The 25,181-nt window shown below is 42.0% G+C and overlaps 1 protein-coding gene across 1 annotated transcript in view; it reads left to right on the forward strand.

Moving 5' to 3' along the window:
• The first annotated feature begins 11,464 nt into the window (after positions 1 to 11,464).
• The window catches only part of tspoap1 (TSPO associated protein 1), a 93,328-nt gene continuing 79,611 nt past the window's right edge, over positions 11,465 to 25,181 (forward strand). Inside the window, exon 1 of the mRNA XM_030792949.1 lies at positions 11,465 to 11,491. Within this exon, the coding sequence (XP_030648809.1) occupies positions 11,480 to 11,491 (12 nt within the window). The 5' untranslated portion in view covers positions 11,465 to 11,479. The remainder of the gene's footprint in view (positions 11,492 to 25,181) is intronic.

The raw sequence follows: 25,181 nt of genomic DNA on the forward strand, positions 1-25,181 counted from the left end.
GTTACGTAAAAAAAAAAAAGAGAGAGAGAGGGGGAGAAAAAAAGATGGAACAAACAAAAGGAGGAATGAAACAGTAACGTAGGTGATTGTGTGGGAAGGCGATACAGTCCCATCGGCTGAATATAAAGGGACAAACTGTGAAAGAGTGTGGACATTAAAGAAACGTCTAGAATCGCAAAGGGAATATCTGTGTTTGTGACCAGCAGCTCAACCTGAAAAAAACAATTTGTGCATCAGTATCCATGTGTTTATGACTGAACCATGGTCAAAGCATAATATCTGTGAAGCTTGCAAAGATATAGTTTGAAACTAATGTGTGTGTGTGTATGTGTGTGTGTGTGTGTGTGTGTGTGTTTGTGTGTGTGTGTTTATTTGCATGTACCACATAATGTTCCGGGATGAAGAGCTTCAGCGCCTACTACGAATAAACGTTTATTCAAAAAACAGCAACAGCAATAATCCACTGGAGTTTTTAAAAAACACACTGGTCAAATCACTGGTCGAACAAAAATCAGAATGACATTTTGTTTGTTGTTGTTTTAAGGGACAGCACTTGTTATTAATGAATATGGGTAGGTTTACAGTTTTAACGTAATTAATTAGGGGTAGATGTAGAAAAGAGAATTTGGGCATTTAGTGGAAAATAATTGAGGACATTGTCTGGGTGGTAAACTCTGTCTCTCTTACCATTGTCAAAATTCACAATGATCTAAAGTGCACCTCCAGTCACTAATATGTAAAATTAGGATTGCAGATTAAATGTGTGTATCAGCCAAAAGGTGTATGTTCAGTATTTATAAATAATTGTAATTCCAGTGAGTCTGTGATTAGATTTATGTGAGTAAATTTTGTTTGCTTTCGTTTAATTTTTTAATGTTTTTCTAATTGCATATACCTGACGGTTGTGTGCACATGTAATGCGCTTTTCACTATCGTGCATTATGAACGACAGAAAAAGGCCTTTGTGGACATTGTACATGTCGTCCTGGTTTTCCTGTGCATTCACCTATTCATTCATCTCTGACAAACTCCCATGATGCCACATGCACATGTACAACAGTTCATCTCAACAGGGTCCACAACACACCAGTCCTCCCTCTCATTCAAGCAACTAGTTAAACTGGGCAAAAAACCCTTTAAACCAGTGTCTCCCATTGCCCCAGCTCATCTAGAAGTATCTAGTGCCAACTTAGAAAATGAACGCCATTCTAAGCCAGTTTCTTCAGCCATTGCACTGTGTGTGCGTGTGTGTGTGTGTGTGAGCGCTGGCTCCTGACAGGAGAGCTTGTGTCGAAGGGTTCACGTATCACGCACACACACGTCTCTCAGATTGCCGTCTGGCACCGGGGTAGCTGTTTCCTCAGACAATGATGGAGAGAAAAAGAGGCCAGTGATTAAGTATTGTGAAGGAGAGCAAACAAACACAGAGTGAGAGAAAGAGAAACAGATATAGATTTCAACACAGAGAAATTCATGTTCTTCGGCAAAAATCTCTAGTTCCAACATGTCCTCTTATAGATACGTCTTATAGATTGTTAATATCGAGTGGTAACCGATTCCATTTGTCTCAATCTATTCCCATGGTCGTGATGCGTGCTCTGGATGTTTGTTGTTGCGTAACGATGTCATTTTTTGTTGAACCAACATATATATAGAGTCTGTATTGTTGAACATTTTTGCTGTACTGCAAAAAATGACCCACCTATTAATCACCAGACAGTTTGGACGAGTGGCGTATGAACTGGGTTAAAACCGAAACCATTACACACGGCTACGTAGCGTTGACCCAATGAACACGTTGCTCATAATTCTCTAAAGTTGACCTCATTAACACCGCTAACGTACCTCATTAACACTGCTAACCATTATCATCAGTAAGCACCAAGGAAGAATTGCTACCATCCATATTGGCTCTTTCACTTCGTGTCAGTTCAATTTCCCCGCGTCATTTGGTCAGGTAACGGGCGTTCTATCCCTTCGTGCAGAATAGGGGAGACGTGAAGTGAAAATGCAGCGTTGGCGTTTTTTTCCTGTTGACGGGTCATGACTGTCATCTTATGCCCTGCAGGGGTCATACAGCAGGTTACACCACTCTCTGACACATGTACAGTGTCGATATTACACGTCCTATGTAGGAACACGAGGAGTGAGGGGGGGGGGGGATCAGCAATTTGATCATTCACCTTTGTGACTGTATAGGACACGCACTAATGTGTCGGGGGCACACAGATAAAGGAATCCTGTGATGGTCCGATCATGGCGAAAAGACTTTATGTAACACTTGTTCTGGTCCGTTATGTCACACCGCGACCAAAAAAAAAAAAGGAGACCCCGATGGTCTGTGGTAGCTTTCCATCATTGTTCTGGATCATTCTTCCTGCCCTGGACCTGACACACATTCACTGCGGTGACTTCCTGTGATCTTTGTGATGCAGTGCCTGTTATGAAGATGGATTATAGTGCCTGTTTCCTGAACAATGACACACTTTTTTGTTTTGTCTTTCAAAACAGTGGCCTAAATTTTCTAGAAGGATCAACTTGTCACCTGTTTAAAGGCACGCTAGTCGATTGTCCTCCTCGAAGACCACACTCCTGGAGGACAGACAGCTGATAGTCCTAATTTAAAAAAAAAAAAGAAAAAAAAAGAAAAACTATATTTGATATTCGGAATTTCCTCAGCTTCTTAATTACCTGAATCAAAAACCTGTGTTTCCTGCGGACCTGGATGTGGAAGGGGTTTTTTTTTTTGGTCAAACCCTGGTTAATAAGACTCCATACTGATCAGTCCCTGTGATCATTAATATATTGATTATGTAATAAGATTGGTATGGCTCATTTCCACAATCGTTTTTTAGATTTTGTTTTTTTGTCATTTTTCTATTTAATGATTATTTAAAGGTTTAAATGTTGTGTAAGTATGTACAAAAGACATTATTCATAACATGAGGGGAAAGGGTCAGGCAGACAGTTTCTCATGAATGGAAAAGGCGAAATAAAAGCACAAGGTTAACCCTGCTGGTGTGTGTGTGTGTGTGTGTGTACGCACCATGTATAGCTATCTTTTTGGGGACTGGGAAGTCCCCAGTAAGATAGCGTGATCTGAAAAAAGTGCCTGGTGGGGACCAAACTGCTGGTCTCCACTAGGAAAAGAACCTTTTTCTAAACTATATTGTTGTTACTGATAAAACAAAAAGGGTCAAAACATTTCTTTGGTTATGGTTAGGGTTAGAGTTAGGGATAGGATAGTATTCTGTCGTTACAGATTAATGGGAGTCAATGGGAAGTCCCCACTAGGATATGAGTGCAAACTTGTGTGTGTGTGTGTGTGTGTGTGCGTGTTTATTTCAAATCTTCATTCTTTGAGGAGGTTGTATGTCAGGGACACACACTGAAACACAATGTATTCAGTTGAAAACTCCTCGTGTTTTCCCATTATAACCAGTTTCATATCATCTCTCTATTTTATCTCTCACAGTAACAGCTGTGAATCTTTTCAAAATGTTTCTCTGGAATATCTGGGGTATTATGTTTGTGTCTAAAGATTTAAAAAAGACAAAAATACTTTTTAGTTCTAGAAGTTTCACTCATTATACCAATTTAAACTTGTTGAATTTGTTTACCTAAAAGTCAGTATTTAGATTTCTTTTTTTTGCCTGAAGTGTTATCACTATAATTACTTCGTAAAGCAAAGTTTTTGTTGTATGAGCCCTAAATTATAATTTCATTATTAACAGCGCATATAGTACACCACACTGGCAGTGGCTTTGGGGGTAGGCATGGAGATTGATGGACTACACAATAAGACAGTATAAAGAAACGCTCAGATACCCCTGACGGAGTTTCTCAACCAATCATACTGCTTCACATGAAGAAGAGAAAGACGGAGAAGAGAGAGAGAGACTCTCCCAAGGTTTCATTACTTGCGATTACGATGGAAAATTTCTGTCTCTGCTTTTTTCCAACTATTTTTTTTTTTTTAATTCTGAAAAAGATTCTTTGCCTCAGTATTTCATCGTCTAATCTGTTATTGAAACGGTGAAAACTTTTTTTTTTTTGGCAATAGTTTTAGCACAACTTTTCCAAAATAACTTTAGTGGTGTTTTTTTTGTTTTTTGCTTTTTTTTTTACACATGTGACATTACCTCTCCTCAGCAGTAGCACCTGTGCCGCACCTATGGCGTGTGTATTTCACATTCACCCGATCCATTCCAATATAAACATGTCCACACATAACTACCCTCACGGCACCAAAGCTGTGATATTCTAAACCGGTCTAACCTATGACAGGTGAGAGAATGTGTGGAGAATAATGTAGTAACATATTACTTTTACGGAAAGAAAAAAGAAAAAGAAAAGAAAACAGAGTCAAGTGTCTGAGAGTGGAGGATCACAAGCAGTCACGAATCGGCTTTAAAAGTTCTGTATGAGCCTTAAGCCATCTGGCAGCCTCTACCAGAAGAAATTCATTGTTGTGCTGAATCCAGGCAAATTTGTACCTGTTGTAAACACATCTTTAAACCCCATTGACCAGTCAGTGTCACTGTCATAACAAGCTGTCTTATGGGCAATTGGATATTAATTTATTTATATATATATTGTTTATTTATTTATTGTTCTAAACTTGCAATAATAAAAACTTCCTTATTGACCTTACTTCGTAGAGGTAAGATTATTATGTCGTCATTTTCAAAACAACCTATCACACACACACACACACACACACACACACACACACAAAAAGGAACAAAAGCAAAATGGAATAACTAAATATTTGCCGTTCTTTCCCATAATCCTTGCATTCAAATTCTTTATAACATCCCTTTAAAGTCCTGAGCCCCAGTTCTCCTCTGACATTTCGTCACCTCCTCCTTGCTGGCGTCATATTTTCCTTCAGACTGGTGTGCTTGTCCCTTCAGCCTGTTCTTTTCTTTAGTATTAATTTTGCTTTACGCAATCTTCAGTTATACTGAGTTGCAATTATACCTGTACAGAAAACAGCAAAATGATCCAGAGTTGTTCTGGAGGCTGTAAGGTTTAACCAGCATCTTCAATAGTTTTGTTAATTACCATATTTGGGAATGTTCTGTAATGAACTTGTCTGATTTGGAAAGCTATCCATCAGCAGTTCTCAAATCTCCTACTATTTAGACCCCATGTAAGACCCCTGGCCTAAAATGACCGATAAATAACATTAATATTGTTTGTTTTATTGTCCGTCTTTGTTTGTTGCTTTTCACAGGTGAGACAAGCCGGAAGAATGATGAGAGCGATTCGGTTTTCCCCTGGAGCGCGTTTTACCACAAACAGGTAGCAGGAAAATGATATTACCGTTTTCGACCAGTGGCGGGGCTGGAAAGTACCTTTAGCCCGGTCGTCAACGGCTCTGTCTCCAGACAGACGTCCGCACCCACCAATGAGTTCACCAAACCCCAGACACTGCCTTTTCATGACTTCTCTTCACTCAGGTTGTTGGCTACCTGTTTCTTTAGCTCATGCTCTTTCCTCTGCTCCAGTCTAATGAGTTTATCCAGCGCCAAGCTTCCGGTAAACACGCTGTTTTTTTTCTTTTATATATAATTCTGCTCTCGAAAAACAAATAACTTAAAAAATGTCAACACATTTGCAACAGTCTCCATTGCATTAAGTAAGACAAATCTCTCAGTTTCTCTCTTCATCTCTTCCTGTCTCTCGTTCTTTCTCTGTTTCTCAACGTCATTTCTCTCTCACTTCTTCTGTTCTTCTCTGTTTTGTTCCCTGAATATATAACCACTAAAGAGATGAGATAGAGAGAAAAAAGTATAGATTTAAGAATTTAATGATGCCCAGAAAACATATTTTCGGCATCAGCACATATATATAATCTCACACTTTATCAGTAATAAGTAAACATGATTAATTTAAATTAATATTTCATACACCTGAGTTATATTGAAAGTACACTGAAGCAAACAGCGCATACATGTTCAGATACATTTGTTTATTCATCTTAATGTTTCAGAGGGACTAGTAGATTTTTTTCAAAATATTTATTACACTGAAATATTATTGCATTGAGATTTTTTCTTACACTTTTTATGCTCATTTTTGCCTTCTCTTTCCCTCTCTCACTCTCTGAAACAATCTCCTTTTCTCTTCCTCTACTGTCACGTAAGATGTACAACATACACAGGCTTAAATATTTAATAAATATGATTTTCATCATAATATGAGCTGGTTTTTAAGTATTCAGGACCCTGAAGTATGTTTATGTTATAGTTTGAAGAATAAATAGCTTTAAAATGTTTATTTTATAAATTTAAAGGAGATTAGCAGTTTTCACTGTTCCAAACAGGTTTCCAATCTAAGGAACCCACTGGTTAGCCCTTCACCAGTTGTTAGCATGGACTCCATCTAGTGGTAAAAAAGGTTCATTACACCCAAAGGAGCCACAGGACAGCGTGCAAAACCCTTTAAGATACAAATACATCATATTATTTATGAGTTTGTGTGTTTATGAGTATGTATTTATGTGTGAGTATTATTTTTGTGTTTTTTGCTCACCAATCTGTTTGTTGATTTTTTGTATCTGAGGAAAAATTGTGTCAGAAAGTGTAAAGAAAGAAAAGAAAGAAAGAAAGAAAGAAAGAAAGAAAGAAAGAAAGAAAGAAAGAAAGAAAGAAAAATGAGCCAAGCACCTCCCTCCTGAATGACAGATACCTTTCAGAGTGAGTCTCCGCTCCCATAGCCTCACGACCCTGAAGACCCGGAACATTCTTAGATCGTGGTGATTCTGAAGGTGACGCCCTCATGTGAGAGCCAAATTCCCAGCTGGACATGAGATCAGAATTTCTCCGGAGAGTACGTATATGAAAAACAATGAAAGGGGGGACAGTATCAACAAAGCATACACACACACACACACACACACACACACACACAACTCAAAGAAAAGAGTGGTCCAGAAAAACAAAAAAAAACAACAAAAAAAAGACAACACTTCGATGTAAAGAGACGTCTCACAAAGAATTGCATTCCTTTTTTTTCTGTATGTCAGTGGTGTGAACTGGTATCTGAGGGAAAGACAGGACGAAAGAAAGGAAGGAGTGAGGGAATGACGTGAATCGGACAAGAGGATGAAGATGAGGATGATGAGTACGGAGTTAACTAGGCCAGGTAAGAAACGTGAGAAAACAGGAGTAAGCCGTCGAAAAAGAGAAGGAGTTAGAGGAATGAAAGAAAAGAAAAAGCAACAGAGGTAAGATCAGATGTGTCTGCCTGTGAATACAGGGTTGACACCGGAGCTGCTGAGGTCAAGTTGTTGTTGTTTTTTTCTTACCCAGTATAAATGCACGTATTGTAAATCGCTCTAAATAATACTGTCTGCTAAATGAACGAATCGTTGACTGTAAACTGGTTACCAGTACACCGGCATGCTGGACATGGAAATATATACAACACATGTAAACAGAGAGAGTGTGAGGGTGCAAGAGAAAAAAAAAAAAGAGAGAGAGAGAGAGAGAGAGAGAGAGAGATTTGGACTTCATGTTTTCACGCACTATGAAATGAGCAGTTGTCCTATGTTCAGGTGTCAGAATTCTCTTCACATCCCCCTCATGTGTCCCCAGGCATCAGTGAGGGGTTAAAAAGATTGAAAAGTCAGTGGCATGCAGAACTGCGTTTTGCCATTCAACAAGCATTTCTAATTGTGTGATAATAAAGAAACAAATGGTAATTTCGAGCTTGAAACTTTTGCCAAGGGATGTCAACTCTACATTGCACCTCTGCTCTTTTGTACCCTCTTTGTTGACATGATATTTAAAGATGACATATATTATGCTGGGGCTAAGAAAAAAAAAAAACAAAACAAAAGAGAAAAAAACAAATTAAACGAGAACAAGAACAACAAACCTAATGACATTGAGGATATAAAAGTGTACAGGTACAAAAGTGCCCTCAGTTGAGGTGGTACCAGAACAGGCAGGTTTTTTGTTTGTTTGTTTGTTTTGTTTTGTTTTTTTGGATGACAGTACTTGGCTTCATGTTTAAACAGCCAAGTTACCTCCTTTTTAAGCAAAGCCAACTGTAGCTACACCTCATCATTCACAGTCAAATGGATTGTTCAGCTGACTGTTTGTTGACTGTGTATCTAAAACAACATTTCTGCACTCTCTGGCACTGCACTTGTGTGAAAGGTAAAGAGCTTTCAACTCAGTCACTGTTCAACTCAGTTTGGTTGTTATTGTTGGTTGTTTAACAATAAATGCTTTAAACTAAGGTGCACCAGTAACGAAACCATTTATTCTTCTTCCATTCCATTTACTGCATAGTAAATCGGTCAAAGAACCTTTAAAGATTTATTTTATTACCCTTTTTTTACACCCAATATCTCATTTATAAAAAGAAAAAGGGGGGGGGGGGGACCTTTTATGATTTATTGGGTCTGTGCTTGGAGGGGTTAATTAATACGACAGGCCCATGTCTTGTACAAGAGCAACCGCTAGTGGTCGCTGTGAATTCGTGGATCAGACAAAGTGAATGGTACTTTGATGACGGAACGTCTTAGAAGTGTTGGCTGCCTGACCGGGGACCGCCTGAAGCAACTGGTGCTTATAGCTTCACTCCTAAATAACGTCATTTACAACCGTGGTGCTGCTGAATAGCGGTCGTAGGTCGAATGAAATGAAATACATCTTTGGAAGTTGAAACGGCTCATACTCGGAGATTATCTGAAGAAGACGGCTTCTTTTGAAGTATCCCCTCCCGAAATTTGAGGTAACAGTTCAATGTACTCGATTGTTTACGTTGCTTTATCACTGTCCCATTGAATACTATACGTCATTTAAATCCCAAGATAAGCATCCACGTGTAGGAACACACTAGTCTATAAATAGTGTGCGTTTGAAGACACAAATCCTGTATCTCCGGTTTTAAGTTACACTGAAAGAAAGGCTAGTGTGTCACGTTTATTCAGGAATATTGGATACCCTAGAAGTGGATTCGATACTACTATCGTGAACTGCTGTCGCGTATTTGACTCCTGTTGTTCTCGAGCAATGCGTTATTTGCTGACAAACACTTGTTGCATCCCTCGGTTACCAGATATGCGGGCATGCTAATCTTACATAATGTTTGCGAAAATATTCGTTGAACATATCCTCCCTTGGCCACGTTCGTTAAATGATCTGCTAATCCGGCTTCATCGAAGAAACTGAATTGTCATGTATTTGACATGTACGATTTTTCAAATAAAAGAGTTCACTATCCGAGTCTATAACACTGACTACAGAACAACTTCATTAGAATGGATCTCAACCGAGAGGCTAACGCGACGTGTAATTAAACACGATTTTTCCTGTTTGAATGGTCCTGGGTATCCACAAGATGTATTTGATCCTCTTAGGACATTGGTTATAGCCTGCGCTTGGCATTGATTCAGTATAAAATGTAACCATGTAAAATAAACACAGATACTGATGTAGGCTTCTGCACTACGTTATGAACCGGTGCTCTGCTGTTTATCCTTGGCTGCATCCAAGAGGAAATTAATAGGACATTCAGTTAGGATAGCCCAAATAGTTAGAGGTGAGTCGTCTCGTGTAACCTCCTCCCTCCGTGCAAGTGTGCTCGTGCTAACTAGGGTTGTATTTGATTCATGAACACAACTAACTAAATCCCGAACTCAGAATCAGTTTCGTCATGGGAGCGATAACTCGACGAAAAAACAACCATTAAACGCAGACAAAGTGGAATTTGATACAGGAAACAGCACTTCCTCCCATTCTGCGTTAGACGGATTGGCTGCAAATGCTCCTGCCCGCGTCATCTGCCAGAGAAAAACATTATTTTAGGTTCAGCCTATTTTGTGCAGCTCACTTATCCCTAATGTTCACACATGTGTACTATAGGGGAAAAAATCAGAGTTTGTTGAGATTGTGGATTTATCTGTTGAAAGTTAGTGCACTTGCATTGGCATAATTTGTGCTTTTCAACACTACGTCACTTACAATGTTTTTTCTGCATGCCACAGAACAAAACTCATTATTTCTGTGACCCAGAGCTCATTGTGTTAACCTAAGTGTGCCGCAGCTGTAAATAATCCTTTGTAGAGGAAAAAACCTAAGTAATTGTGACTGACATAGCAGCTGGTCTTACCAATTAAATGTCAACTGCAACTTCTCGTGGGAGTTGCTCGTGCATTTTGAGTACATTTAACTCCCTCTCTTGATTCTTTTATCTACCGTCCATCTAAATTCCATCTCTCCCTCACTGTCTTTCAGTCGGTGTGGCGTGTGATGCCGTGAATGCATGCTCTTTGCCTGTAACCCCCCCGCCCCCCCCCCCCCTGTTATCACCTGCATGAAGTGCATCTCTGCTCTGCCAGTCTCCACCCCATTCGCATGCTTTCGCCTCAGGCCTCAGTAAGGCTCTTCTCCGCTCTAACTCTTCAATGAGCAAAGATGGGAATAACTCTGTGGTTCTCTCCTCCAAGAAGGGAGCTCCCTACCCGAAACGCAGGGGCGCCCGGGGAGACCCCAGCCGGGAGTTGGAGCGCCTCCGCGTGGCCCTGGAGGAGGAGAGGCGTCGGAATCAGGAAGCTCGCCGGCGGTTTTCCCTGGAGTTGCGGCGTCAGCGGGAAGAGGCTCGTTCGGAGCGAGATCGCGCTCTCCGGAGGCTCACTTCTCGCTTTGAGCAGCAGAAAGCTCTGGAACTCTTGCGGCAGAGGGAAGCACTGGGCAAGGAGCGGGTGTCCGAGGTTCGACGTCTCCTCCGGTGCAGTCAGGGTAGATGCGACAGCAGCGCCACCCTCAGGCGGGCCGGGGAACTGCAACGGCAACTCGCAGACGAGATCACTGGCAAACCCAAAGGAAGAGGAGGAGCGGGGGGCGGTCAGGGCAAGGCGGTTGACAAGACGTCGGTCTGTGAGCCGGGTTGTCGTGGCAACGGAGAGATATACCTTAAGCTGGAGGAGGTGCTGCAGACGCTACAAGCCCATGTAAAACCAGATGGGGAGCAGGCCGCCCTTTTCCAGTGCCTGCGGCAGGAGGTGGAACTGGAAAGGAGCTTCTTCCTCTGCCATCTCCTGGAGGCCCACGGCTGCCCTCTAGGGGAAGAGAAAGGTGAGTGTGAGAAGAGGTCAGGGGGCGTCGTCGCGACGACCAGGCGCAGATCAGAAAGCTGCGTTCAGCTGCGGAGGGGAGACCGCCTGACATCCAGCCAGAAGATAAAACCGAACTCGTTCCTGTACCGTTCTCTCTCCCAAAAGTCCCCTCCTCCTATGAGCGAGAGCAAACAAGGGTCATCAAGTTCAGCCTTAGAGAAGGAGCCCAAGGACACACCTCTCTGCTCCTCTCTGGTGGAAAGTGATCTCCACGGGGAAGACTTTGTCGAAAGCTTCCCCTGTAAGAGCTCACCTGATGTGGGGTTGGACCCTCCCAGCTCCAGCTCCTCTGGAAGACATTATCCTGAGAATTCATCATCCTCCAGATGTTCAGAAGAAAACATGGCAGACACGGTAAGTGGCTTTTGTTCACTGTTTTTCATGGCTGGTCTGTTTTTTTTTTTTTTTTTTAATTAGTATTATTGAGGGGAAGCTTGTTACTTAGCAACAGTAATGCAGCGCTTTTGGAGGTACCATTGGAGGTTGATTGGTGAAAATTTGTGTGTGTGTGTGTGTGTGTGTGTGAGCAAGCCACATTCTGTTCCCTGGTGGTCATAATTATGCATTGTCTTGCTACGCACTGATTGAAGAGTCAGACAGAAGTTTGGTCTGCATAAACTTTGCATAAAATTTGATAACAGGATCCATAAACTTCAATACCTGGGCTTAAAAATGCCAGCTTGCTCTCAGGATGAAAATGAGGCACTCTGGTCTTGGGAAGAGATCAGAGCAACGATAAGAGAGATTAAACTGCATATTTTACCATGGACCTGATGCTGTTCCACGGGCAACTGAACAATAACCTGACAGAAGACGCATTTTCAGTTTTGCTGGGCTCTTTTCAGCGGTGAAGCCCAAGTTAGTTCTTTGACCTCTGACCCTTACTCCTGCTCATACTGCTGTCCATGCAGACAGACTGCAGACTCCACACCAGCGTTAAACATCATCTTCATGCCATGTTATGACATGCTAATGCTGCCCCGCTAATGGACTGGACTCTGTGGAGTCACTCTAAGTCAAAGACCAAATTAAATAATCAATATTAAATGATTCATATTAAATCTCTCTGACGATCTTGGTGTGATTTATTTTTACAGTATTTACACACGTAGCTTATTTATGGGTAGTTGTTTTAACACTAAACTCACGTAATTGTTACTTCAACTGCATGACACAGCAAGTACCAATGGATAATGGCGTTTCTGTTTAATTACACATGTACTGGGAACATTAATGCCCAAATAAGGCATGCGCTGAGACCAGGAGTCTCTCTGTCAGAACAGATGACCAGGGGGTAGTTAGGTCCTGTCCCCAAGGTCTTTTTCTCTTCTCTTTTCTTTTTCTTTTTATAACTCTCTTCTGTGCCAACTGACACGACAGCACTCTCTGTCCAACTGGCCCTAAAAAAAAAAAAGAAAGGAGAAAAAAAAAAAAAGAAAAGCCTGATGTAGGCTAGGTCCTCAGAAAAACTTGCTGACTCATTGTCCTTGCAGTGACCTTATGGATTGTAGAGGGCGGAATGCATAATTACAGCATTATTGCTTCGGAAGTTTCCTCTTGAATATGTACCGCAGTCACCGTTCAGTGGTGTCCAGGTCACTGTATGCAATTTTCTCTGTTCCATGTTTTTTTTTTTTTTATTCTCTCTGATTTGATGGTCTGAATAAGAGGAGGCTTTGCCGTAGAGGCTGTGCGGTGTGGTCTTGCGTCAGGTTTTTGGGGGGTTCAGAGTTTGATTTAAAGAAGGAAGGGGCCACTATGTTTGGGGTTGAGGTTTTTGTATAAAAATGGTCGCAGTAATGTCACTCAGGTTGCTGAATGTTGGGAATGGATTTTACATTCGTCTCCTGTTGATGATGTCACTAAAAGAGGTCACGCATGTGAAGAAGCCTTAGACTGTGGGGTTAGAGACCCACTTGTATCTGTCTGTCGTTCGCTCTCTGACTTTTCTTCAGGTCTTATTGGACTTTTGAACTTACGCCACAGGCAGCTCCCACATGGCCACAGGCTTAGTTTGTATTCTGTCTGTCTTGGAAGTCGCTTTGGACAAAGTGGTCTGCGGAATGAATTCATGTAATGTAATACAATGTAATGCATCCATTTTTATTTGGGAAGGGGCCCCGCCGGCACAGAACGGATATGACAGGCGCTCTCAAGGTAGTCCCAAATCAAGACAGGAGTAGGAAATATGCTCGCCAAATTTACTAATTTGATTTGTGCTCTGTTTTATATGGCTCATGAAGCAGGACCAGAGAGAGTGAGAGAGAGAGAGAGCAAGGTCACGCTCTCTTTGTTTTAACAGTATGATGGCACCATTAATTATGCAAACTGCCAAAACAACCCATAGAGTTGTTACTGTCTGGTTTCTAACCAAAGTCACCAAAACAATCTGTCCAAAAACGCATTAACCCATCTCTGTTCAAGCTGCATTCAAGTCCTCACAACTGTGACGTAACATGTTTTATCAGCAAGGAAAAGGAGAGGTTCAATGCTGTCGCTGGTTAAAGGTTTAGAGACACTTAAGTGTAAAACTGATACGTTTTAGGAGGCAGTAAATCCTGCTGTGATTTGGTCAATGTTTGTGACTTTAGTAGCCTGTCTGTGAACATGACTGGTTTAACTGGGTCTGAGCCAGCAGAGATAATGGTTTAAAATGAACCAGTATGTTTGTAATAGGAGCCTATGTTTTGTCTCTGGGGGAAAGTGTCCCACCTCGTTCTGGCAGAGCAACGGTTTGGTGGCCATCTTCTGTCAGTCCCTGTTTGTTTAGTGTGAAATTAAGCGTGTGCTCTGTTACACACACACACACACTCACACGCTCCCTTTAACCTCCCTGTGTTCTTAATGCTGGTCCTAATTCCTGATCAATATCGTTGACCCCCAACAGCGACAGGGTAAGCTTATCGCTACAGTGTGTGTGTAAGAGGAGAGAGAGACAGAGAGAGAGAGAGACAGAGAAAGAGAAAGATGACCAGAGAGATTTGGTTAACATTCACAATGCCAAAGGTTAATTACCCTTGACTGTGATAATGACTAGACTGTAGACAAAACTGGTTATGACATAAGACTGAACCATCCTCACTGTGAAACATCAGTCACAGCACCTCTTCAGACCTTCAGACAATGAATCCTGTCCTTTCAGGGCAGAGCTGTTTATATTCTTCTTTTTTTTTTTTTTTTAATTACATAATACATGCGTCAGTTTCCCTCTGTGTGATACTCTGACAGTTTATTAGAACATCTCTTTTTTTTTTTTTTTTGAATCTCTGATCTCTCTAAGTGGAGAGTGGTCAGTGGGTTTCATTTGTTAGCTCTTTGATTGTCCGGCTGCTATTTAGGGCTGTGTGTGTGTGTGTGTGTGTGTGTATGTGTGTGTGTGTGTGTGTGTGTGTGTGTGTGTGTGAGTGTGTGTGTCTATAATTTGGTTGGCCTGAGAACAGAGGGAGTAACAGGGTCAGAATCACAGCTGTGCTGTCAACAACCTTCCAGCCCTCAGCTTCATACACTGTTTCAACCTCTGCTTTCTTTAGCTTCTCTCTCTCTCTCTCTCTGTATGTGTAACTATCAAGCTCTCTCACACTCTTTTCGCATTTTGAAGTTGCATCAGGGTTTTTGTGTTTTGCAATGAATGAAAGTTGTTTTTTTGTTTTTTTAATACAGCAGATATTTGTTTCATAAGAGTCTAAAATCCATGAGTGTGAGTTGCTCAGCTCTCTCTAAGACCTCCTAAATAGGCTTACTTTTTTTTTTTTTTTTTTAATATTTCACAATTATCTGTTTGCATTGTGCAACAGCAAGCCTGAAGTGTTGTTGTTGTTGCTGTTGTTGTTGTTGTTGTTGTTTTCTTTTCTTTTTTTCCCTTAGCCCTCTCTCTAAAGATCTGAGTGTCTGCAGGTGGTCTGACCACCCTTCTCTGTTTTCATTACCCCACACACGCTGTCGTTTATGCCCAGTTAGGGTTATGTTGTCTAACTGGTGTCAAACTGGAAACATTTAACCCAAACAGCTGACTGAAGCTTCTGGTTTTGTCCCCTTCAGTAAATCTGTTCATTTGTTTATATGAATGGATTTAAATTGATCTCATTTATCATCTGGCGTTTTTATGAACTGATTTTTTGGGAATATACACTTTAACCCTCAGAACTGTGTAGAGTGAAAGTTACCTGTTTTTAAAACGTAATTTTCTGCTAATGCTCTGTCACCTCTCCCTGTTGTGAAGGGGGTGGACAGTGTAGTACACAGGGTGAAGAAGGTGTGTGTGTGTGTGTGTGTTTGTTTGTTTGTTTGTTTGGCTCCCAATATTTCACCAAGGCACATACCCAAATGTGTGCCTCTCCACTGGTTTGATCTTAGTTTGATATGGTTTAATTATAGCCGGTACCCGTGTAAGCTCGCTAGCAAGTGTTGAATTTGAAATGCTGAAATGAGCCTTTCACAGCCAATGGAAATATCCCACCTCACCCCCAGACTTGATTCCATTAAAAGAAAAGGAAAAAAAAGGGGAAAAAAAAAAAAAGAACCACGGAATTGACTGAAGGGCAGAACAATTATAGAAAAATAATATTTAAAATAAAAATGGCAAACCTGCCCCGCTAATGAGGTTTCTTGTCAATAAGCAGTCTTCTCCCCACAGGCCTAAACCTAATCACTGCTGTTAGCCTCCGCGTTAATAGTCCGGTCTGTGAGGCAGCGTGAGCTGGTGGTAAGGGATGTTGTATGGTTGAGTGTGTCTGTCTGTGCTGGTTCAGTGGCTCGGATGATCCCCAGAGACAGTTCAGGGGATTGGGTGACATTTTCGAGTACCCTCAGATGGACTGACATTGATTATGTCAGATTTAAGAGTCGAGGTAGAGAAGACTCCTTCATTTTGACAGGCGTCTGTGTGGATGTGTGTGTGTGACTGTGTGTGTGTTTGTGTGCGTAACTGTGGTATTGGATGTGAGCGTGTGTTGAAACACACACTTGCAACACAGAAGAGGTAGTGAGGATTTGGCCTGTCTCCTCAGGCACGTTCAGTTTCGTTCAGAGTGGACCTTGACCTCTGCACTGGGATTTTGATGATGAGTTGGTCTGATATGTCAGAGTGTTAAACTGGGAGTAGCTGTTATAGACCAAGACGTGTGTGTGTATGTGTGTGTGTGTGTGAGAGAGAGAGAGAGAGAGAAAGAAAGACACCTTGCATGTTCCTGTGAGAGGCATACAAAGAGAAGGAGAATGGCAGATCTGACAGGAGTTGCAAGGGGGCGCAAAACTAATTTCGCTCCAGTTTAATTTTGAATCGTCAGAGTCCTGTGCCCCAGTGTGAGGCCATTTCATCAAGAACCCCCTTTTTTTTTTTTGTTTTGGTTTTTTTTTTGGAAAATGTTGGTAACTGTATAAAGAACCAGGTTATTGTGAGCTGTTTTCCCGTTCGTTTTAGCGGTGTCATGTTTTACTCTGCCCGTTTCCTTTCGCACAAAATGTGTTTACGCCCCAAATTCTTCATCTTCACTTTAGATAGGGACTGTGTGGTGACAGGTGCCCTTAGATTCACTGTGTGGTATGTCTCCTCTGGAGACAGTCAACCAGAGTTCATCAGAGGAGAAGAGAAAAAAAAAGAAAGAAAGAAAAAACAACTTTGCCTGGTTTATTTTGGGGCGACACAGACTGGCAGGGACCTCAAAAGGGGATAACTAGGTCACCGAGCCCAAAAACTGGAACACGATTTTAAGAAATGGTTTAAATTATTGATTAGAGATTGAGAGCTGCCCAAGTAGTACTATGGCAGTAATAGTGTCATGTTGCTGTGCAGAACACATCTTTTAAAAAGTTATTCTCTTTTCTTGGGACATTTCAGCACCGATATGTGGACTAATTTTGGTCTCGCTCTAGCAATATGAGCCCTTTCTGTGCGATCGTGTTTTAAGTATACTGATTTGTAGCTCTGTTTTGTACTGTTTTCAAGTTGGGATTGGATGTTCTCACTGGAGGCTTATTTGTAATTGAATCAAAATTTAATGTGGTCTTTCACTCTTCAGTGCTTCTCAAAGTTTGTATGAAAGGCTTTTCATTTGGTGTTTAAATGTGGATGACTGAGAGTTCATTAAATAATGGGGGAAGGTAGACACTTGCAACAAATTTGGTTATCTGTTTCAACTTTCTCAACAATTGGAAATTTTTTTTAAAAGAAAGCCATCAAAAAAAAAAAAAATCCTTTCTTTAGTATGTCAGGATTCTAGAGTCATGTATTAATTTAAAAAGTTGCATATGGGGTAACTGTATAATTTGTGTGTCAGAAGCTAAATCCTCCCTTCACATCCCTGACATCATCTACGCTGATGTTACACTACTGAACTTCAGTAAACCCATTTAGCACAGCTTGTCATGTGAAGTTGTTAGCCTGTCTAAACCATATGCAAAATACATTCTCCTGCTCTGAATTCTCCACGGTCTGCTCTCGCTCTCTCTCTCTCTCTCTTTCTCTCCCTCCATGTTTTCTCGCTCTGTGGTTTGTGCATTGTAACCTCTTGACGAGTTTTAAATTAAAGTCGGGGAAACCGTTAGAGAGGGAGCTGGCTGCTAGCGCGTGCCGGTTTCGTTCGATTTATCGCCAAGGTCACGCTCAAGCGAGCGGCCCATAATTAAAGTTCGGCTGTTCGGAAACCAGCGAGACGCCCTGAGAGAGAGACGGAACGGAGAGGTTGAAACAAAGTAAAGAATTTGGCCTTGTGCATCTCATAGCTCTCTCTCTCTCTCTCTCTCTCTCTCCCTCTTCCCCCTGCCCTTTGCACCGCTCTGCTCTTGCTCTTGCTCTTGATTTAAACTTCACTGAACCATTCAGTTATTTCTGAAACATGTAACGTCACTAAACATTACATCGATAACAGTTAAATGTGCAGTATCCAATTAAACAATCCATATTGTGTAACCCACAGGTAGCTGTCGAGATGAAGTCTCAAGCACATGAGGAATTCAAAGCATGCTAAGCACAGGTGTTTCCATGCAGGTGTGCCCCCTGAGTTAGGCACCATGCGTACGGTCATATATAAAATGCTCATTATTTTCGTCACTCATGCCATGAGGAAAGAGATCTCTGTTAAAAATTTTGGGGCACTTTGGCAGGAACTTCACTGAGGAGGACAGCTCCACTAGGTGACGTTTCACAAGGAACAGGTGGAACATCACCAGGTCAAGGTGATGTTGTTGTGAAAGTCTGAGGGAAAGATGTTTTCACCTTATCAGTGAACTGCGGTCAAAAAAGGCAAACGTCTCGACCGTGGCGTCTGTGAGTAAAGTGGTGCGTAGAGCACAGTCAGTGGTCTAATGAACCATCGGGAAAGTCATAGGCTTAGATGAGTCAACCATTACTGTGTTCTCAGCAGAAGAGTGTACGCGTATGGTTGTTACGATGTCGTGGGTTACCTACCTAACCAAACTGTGTATTGCTGCTGCGCCGGTCTCTTCCCTGTCTGTCTGTTCTCCTGTAGCCCGATGCGGTGATTCGTTTGCGGGCGGGGCTTCACCTATTTAAGCGTCCCGTTCCAAAATGGCTCTCTCTCTCGTTCTCCGCTTCCCATGGGCAGAAGCTGGAAATCCCTTACGTTTAACTTTTATCGGTTGTTCTCTTGTGTTAGTTAATTCCACCTTAGTTTGTAAACACTTGATTTCTTTTTCTGTTAATGGGTTTGATTTTTGGTATTGGCGGGCACTTATTTTGAGCACCTTAGGTTAGGTTTAGTTAGTGTAGTAAGCAAGCGGATCGGAAGACTCACGCCTTTTCTTTTTACGGGAGCCAGGGAAGTTGATTTATGCACAAGGAAGAAAGCGTGAGGTTTTTTTTTTTTAATTTATTATTTTGTCTTCTGTTTTTCTTCTTGTTGTCGTTATGATCGCCACATTCCGTTATTTTTGGGATTTCCGTCATTTATCATTAAACTTGTAAAATATTTTCCCAGTACCGAACTGTGTGGGCTTTTTATGTTGTTACGTCCTGCTTTTAAAAAAAGTTGGGCTCGTAACAATGGTGAACACCAAAAGAAACCTAACAGCCCAAAATGCTCATTTCTCATGGTTAGGTTTAGGGGGTGTGTTGTGATGTGTAAGGGGCATTTTCTTGGCATGGTTGAGTTCAACTCAGCCTCTTGGACGGCAGCGTAGAAACCAAACCATGAACCATGTTGCGAACATTTCATGAATTATTTGTTTAAGAGGTCTCGTAAAAGCAAGTCTCACAGGCTCGTAATTTAGAATAGAGTGGGTTAGCCAGCGAACCCCACTCCATGCAAGTACACCAGTGGTTCACCCTTAGTAAGTCGTTCTCCTCATAAAAACATAACAGAGTTGAACAGAATAATAAGAAATGACAGAATGCATACATACATCTTCAGACCCATTTCAAGAAAAGTAGTTTACTCTGCTTCTGTCTGTTTCAGCGAACAATAGGCTACCACTTTCCCAGCGTGCACTGGTGAACGCGGCTATCCCCCCGCTATTTAAAAGATAATTAATAATTATTAATAAATTCAGTATCTTTACTGAGCCACCATATTTCCGGAATTTTACAGTTAAGTAGATAGGGTGGGATCTCGTAATTACGAGAAAACATCTCATAATTACGAGAAAATATCTCGTAATTATGAGAGCTCGTAATTATGAATGTAGCTGCCCAATTTGCGGCGACTTCCCGATCTGCAGTTCTCATAATTACGAGATAAGGTGTCTAGTCTTTTTTCTTTTGTCAATGCAATGCGCTTTCGTGCAATTTAACAAATTAGCCACATAAATATCAGGAGACAAGACACCTTGGACATGACTCCCGGGGCTGCAATTTGGAAGTCGGACCACTTGGTAGACAGAATGGTTTAATGCCGGGATCAAACTACACGATATCTTTGTCTTTCACGATGGTCACCATATCAGATAAGGCAATCATAGTGCCATAAACTCTTGCCGTGTCTTGGCTGGGAGACTGGCAACACTACAGATATGATCCCGATTAATCATCGTATGGTGCCTTTCACGGCCTTGCGCAAGTTGATATGTCGTCGGGGAGGACGACTGTCATTCCTCCTTTTGGTCAGCGTCAAGGTACACGTCGTAGGAGATGTCAGACTAGGCAGGAAAATACAGAAAAATTCTGACATGCCAGATGTTGGGTGTCGTGGGGCGTTCCAGACGACGCAGGACCGTTCTTAGATTATGTCACACTACAGGGGGTAAAGACGCCCGTTCGGCATTCCCAAACGTTCGTATTCGGGCACAACGCTGGACGTTTGTCCGCAACTACACAACCGTGTCCAAATAGGGCTGAAATCGTGTAGTCTGAACCAGGCGTAAGGCATGTTGTGGGACAAGGCTGCCAGGTTTGTTCTTTCGGGAGGTGAATGTACTATTAAAATAGATTTTTAAAATAGCGTTCCCGACAACTAACCATTTTGTTCCACGCAATATTTTTGGTTGTTGTTGTTATTTTTTGTGGGTTGTACTGGATGAACAGATATAAAGTGCTATGTGTATATACTAGATAGTGCTAGCGTAACGCTGCCAAGTCTTCAAAGACGTTCCTGTCGATGTGCTGGGAGAAATACTGACTCCACACTGCACAGGTTGTAGGGTCATCGTGGAGATACCAATCACGGTAGGCCACACCCTGATAAAGTTTGGCAGTCCCTGTCGTAAGAGGACTCATGTTGATGTCTGATTTATTTTGCCCATTACTCATCAAACAAAAATGGTGAAATCAGTCAGTAACTGGCAGTAAAGTCGCTGGTCGGTGTACGGTGTTCTGCGTTAAGTTTACTGTAAAGTGCACAGTGACCTGTGTGTGTGAAGTGGTGCTTACAGGGTGGCATTGGCAGTATAAATACAGTAAGCTGTCTATTGTATCTGTTGGCCTGATTATGGTATGGGACTGTTGGCCTTCCAATTGCTGCACTAGCTTCAGCGCGTCTATTCAGACAGTAATTTCTTCCCGAGGGCGTATTTTTATGTTGCCCGTGTTTACCGCAATAAATTTCACTGAAAATTTTTAAACACGTCTCGCCAAACCCGTTACTGTTTGTGTTTTTTGTTTTGTTTGGTTGGTTTCCATGGTCACCACATGCACTGGAATAACTCTTCACCACTGTATGATTTCATATCGTAGCGTGTTGCCACTTTGGTAGTGGCTTCCCAGTGAGGCATCATCTGCTGAGATGTAGGAGATTAGAAAATGAAAGTAGAGAGTCCACCCAGAAAGGGTATGGAGAGGCCATGCTTTGCACTGATTGTGAAGTGACATGACAAAAATAAATCGGAACGCGTGCGTGTTTGAGTTTGAATGTAAGTTTGTCAAAGGTATAGTCATTTGACGATCAAATCCACAGGTTGGTGTGATGTCTGGTATTTTGTCCTCTCACCTTGTATCTTGTGTTTTATCCGTGCTTGTGGATTGCGGGCGGGAAAACATGAGAAACCCGCTGATAAACCACGGCTCTTCAGTCAAAACATGTCCCTCTCACATCAGTCGGCGGCTTTAATAGGATGACTCGCTCCGGTGCACTTCATACTGTGGATGTGTAGAGTCTTAAAAGTGCCTGTGTGTGTGTGTGTGTGTGTGTGTGTGTGTGAACAAACACACCTGCCTTTGGAGTACGGCCTCTCTCTCTCACACACCCCCCCCTCTGGATTTGCCACTTTCTTCATACATCATATGCATGAGTTTTTCTACCAGTGTAATCTGCCACCTCCAGCTCTCGCTGGTATGAGACACATATATATAAAGATGGTTATGACAAAGAGATACTGGAATATATGACAGTTTTTGATGTGTGTGTGTGTTAAATGCAGAGGCAACAAAAATAGGTACAAAAACAATGTCTACTCTTAAGAAAAACATATTGGCTGTGCTCTCAGGAGCGTTCTTATTGCTCCTTTCATCTAGCTCAGAGATCCTGTCGTCATGCTGTCTGAAGACTGACTGACCAATCTCATTTCTCGTTTTGGAGGCCAAACACGACTGCTCTAATGTTTGAGGTCATCGCCCTCTCTGTCTCCGGGCAAAGACCAGAGATTTGGCTGATAGATTGGCTGATGTGTCCCAGGAAAAAGAGAGAGAACTTTCCACGTTCATTTCAGGTGAAGCCTAGCAGGAGACAGACCAGCCCATCCAGTACCCCACTGTGCCCCTTCAGTCAGCTTATTAGTCCAAGACATTGATTTTTGTACCCGACTGTTACGACCCGCCTCAGTGTGTCATCCTCCGTGACGAATGGGGCCTTACTGGAAGCTACCTTTTCTCTTACACCTTTGTCAAATGGTTATAAACACAGAGAGATCAGTTGTCTCTGTCAATAACAGAAACATTAGATCCATTTTAAGAGAAGGTGAGCATGGCCAAAGTGGGAAATGGCAGGAAATTTGGTGATAGATTCCCATTAAGTCGTGAATTGATCTCAGTCATGTTTGTGTTACTTCAGTATGGGTAGAAGAAGAGGAAGAAGAACTTTGTCACACAGACACTGAGCGTTTAACCCATCCTTACACCAGTGACCACACACACACACACACACACACACACACACACTACAAGCTAGGAACAGTGGGCAGTCGCCGGCACCCAGGGACCAACTCTAGGCCTTTTTGCCACTGACAGGAGTACTAATCCTAACAACCATGTCTTTGTGGTGCAAACACAGGGCGAACATGCAAACTCCATACATAAAGGACCTGTAAAGAACCCAGGGCCTTCTTGCTGTGAGGCAACAGTGCTAACCACTGAGCCACCCGTCCCCACTCAAGACATGGTTCAGAGATGGCATTGCTAAACAGTGCTTTGGGTTATACCGGGTGATTAGTTAACTCACAATAGTTAGTTCTGAAAATATCAGAGGTTTATGATTATTCGAGGCAGGGGATTTCACACCACAGAATGAGGAGTTAACATTCAGACAACTCATTTATATTGATTCGAGTAGCTGAGATTTTAATCTAGATCTTTAAAAGATTTGAAAAAGATTTGTCCTCCAGATGGGTATGTTTACGCCACAAGCACTAAAAAGTCTGCCAAAAAAAAAAAATAATTCAGTCAGTAATTCAGTTGGTGTTACTGAGCTGTGAACTGAGTCAGTAAATTGAGCCATCGTGCTGAAGAAAGTGAGTAGAAAACAAATAAAGAAAGACAGTGACATAACTTTATAAAAACAAAAAAAAAAAGCTCCGGTTATTAAGTGAATCGGGATTCAGACTTCTACACACGCCTTTCCACTGCTTGGCTGGCTCATCAGCAAACGCAGCCTGCCTTGCAGTTTTTTGCAATTTTTGCCCTTTTCACCCCAATTTAGTCATCGCCGCTTCCCTTGTTTTTCCGTTCCTCACTGCTCATGCAACCCCCCACACCGGTGAGGGAGGGTGTAGGCTACCACACGCCTCCTCTGATACACGCTGAGTCACGGACAGCTTCTTTCCTTCCAGACCGTGGAGGAGTTCTCTGGGAGGCCGTAACGCATGTGTAGGTTCACGCTATGCTCCTCAGATCCGCTATCCGCTAATCTAGTGCCCTGACCAGTGGGGGGCGCTATTACAGCGGTGGGGAGCCAATCCCCCCCCCTCCAGCTTCCCACCCTCTAACACCACCTATTATGTTTGTGCGGACAACCAGCCAAGCTGGAAACACCGCTGCTGGGAATCAAACCCAGGTGGTGGCCTAGCATGTTTTGTGCCCTTTTGTAGCCTTAAATGTCATGGATTCCGCTCAGGTTATGTCAAAATAAAAGTCTCTGACTAAAAATAAGAAACTGGGTACAATTGCTGGGTCCCAGTCTGCTGAAGGGGAGGGTCACACCTTTTTGACTCATGGAGTTATTACAGCTTTTAGCTTAGTGTTTAGTGAATACCTCAGATGACTTTTTCAATCAAACTTTTCTTTTGTATTTTTCATCCAATATGCCCACTTTCCCTTACGACCTAAAACACGCTCAAAAATACAACAAGTTACTGAGCTCACTGGATTGTGGATTGTGGATTTGTTGACGGTGACTTTGCCGATAAACGTTTTGTTTTGTTTTTTTTTTCATTTGGTCAGCGGTGAAACGGGAACAAAGTAACACTCTTTTTATTATTAGATGTAAAGCTATTTTCTCTTGAGTTGCAAATCGATAAACTTAACAAATCTGAACATTTTTGAACAACACGAAACATTGGTAAACATTGATCTTCTGAAATATCAGAAAAGTCACATTGATAGACGTACAAATAGGCAACTGTTAAAACGGGCTCATATGTCACAAAGCCCAAACGTTTCAGAGGTAAATGTGAGTAGATGAATCGACAGGAGGAGAAATAAAACCCGACAGTTCAAAAATTCAAAATAACTGTGTCTTCATTTTGTAAACACCTTCAGCTTGCAATTACTACAGGGATTTAGTCAGCATGTGGCACATGTCTCACTGTCTTTCACGTTACTGGGCGTTGAGGGTCGTGATGTGCTTTGACAGACGTATCACACACACACACACACACACACACACACACAGAGCTCCATGATAATCTTAATCTCCCTGGGGTTATGCCTCCTTTGTGTGTGTTTGCACAGTGGAGAGTTAATTAGGAGAAGTAACATCAGCACAGTCTACACACAGATACCAATCTCAACGCTGAGGGGGTTTAGCATCACATGACAACTTCATTACCAACTAGCTCTATTTCTCACTCTCTGTGTGTGTGTGTGTGTGAGTGTGTGAGACAGAGAGAGTGAGAGAGACAATGCACGTTTATCCCAAATCACAGTTTATGTGAAGTGCAGTTCTGTGCCTGGGTGTTTATATAATTTGTGCTGCAATTTGTGAAAAACATTATTTTGATGGGGAGAAATAGTTTAATTTTGATCTACTGCTGTGTGCTTGTCTCATGACAGCACCCTGCTGTTTTTCCTCTACATTCCGCCTCGCATACATCCACCCCATGCATTGTTTCTCAATTCCGTGTCTGTGTGTGTGTGTGTGTGTGTGTGTGTGCTCGCTGTCCCATAGCCTGACCACTGCTCTCCCTCACATTAGCCTTCTCTTGAACAATCAATAGGCAACCAACA

The sequence above is a fragment of the Chanos chanos genome, chromosome 15 (genome assembly GCF_902362185.1).
Source record: "Chanos chanos chromosome 15, fChaCha1.1, whole genome shotgun sequence".
In the NCBI taxonomy this organism is placed as follows: Eukaryota; Metazoa; Chordata; class Actinopteri; order Gonorynchiformes; family Chanidae; genus Chanos; species Chanos chanos.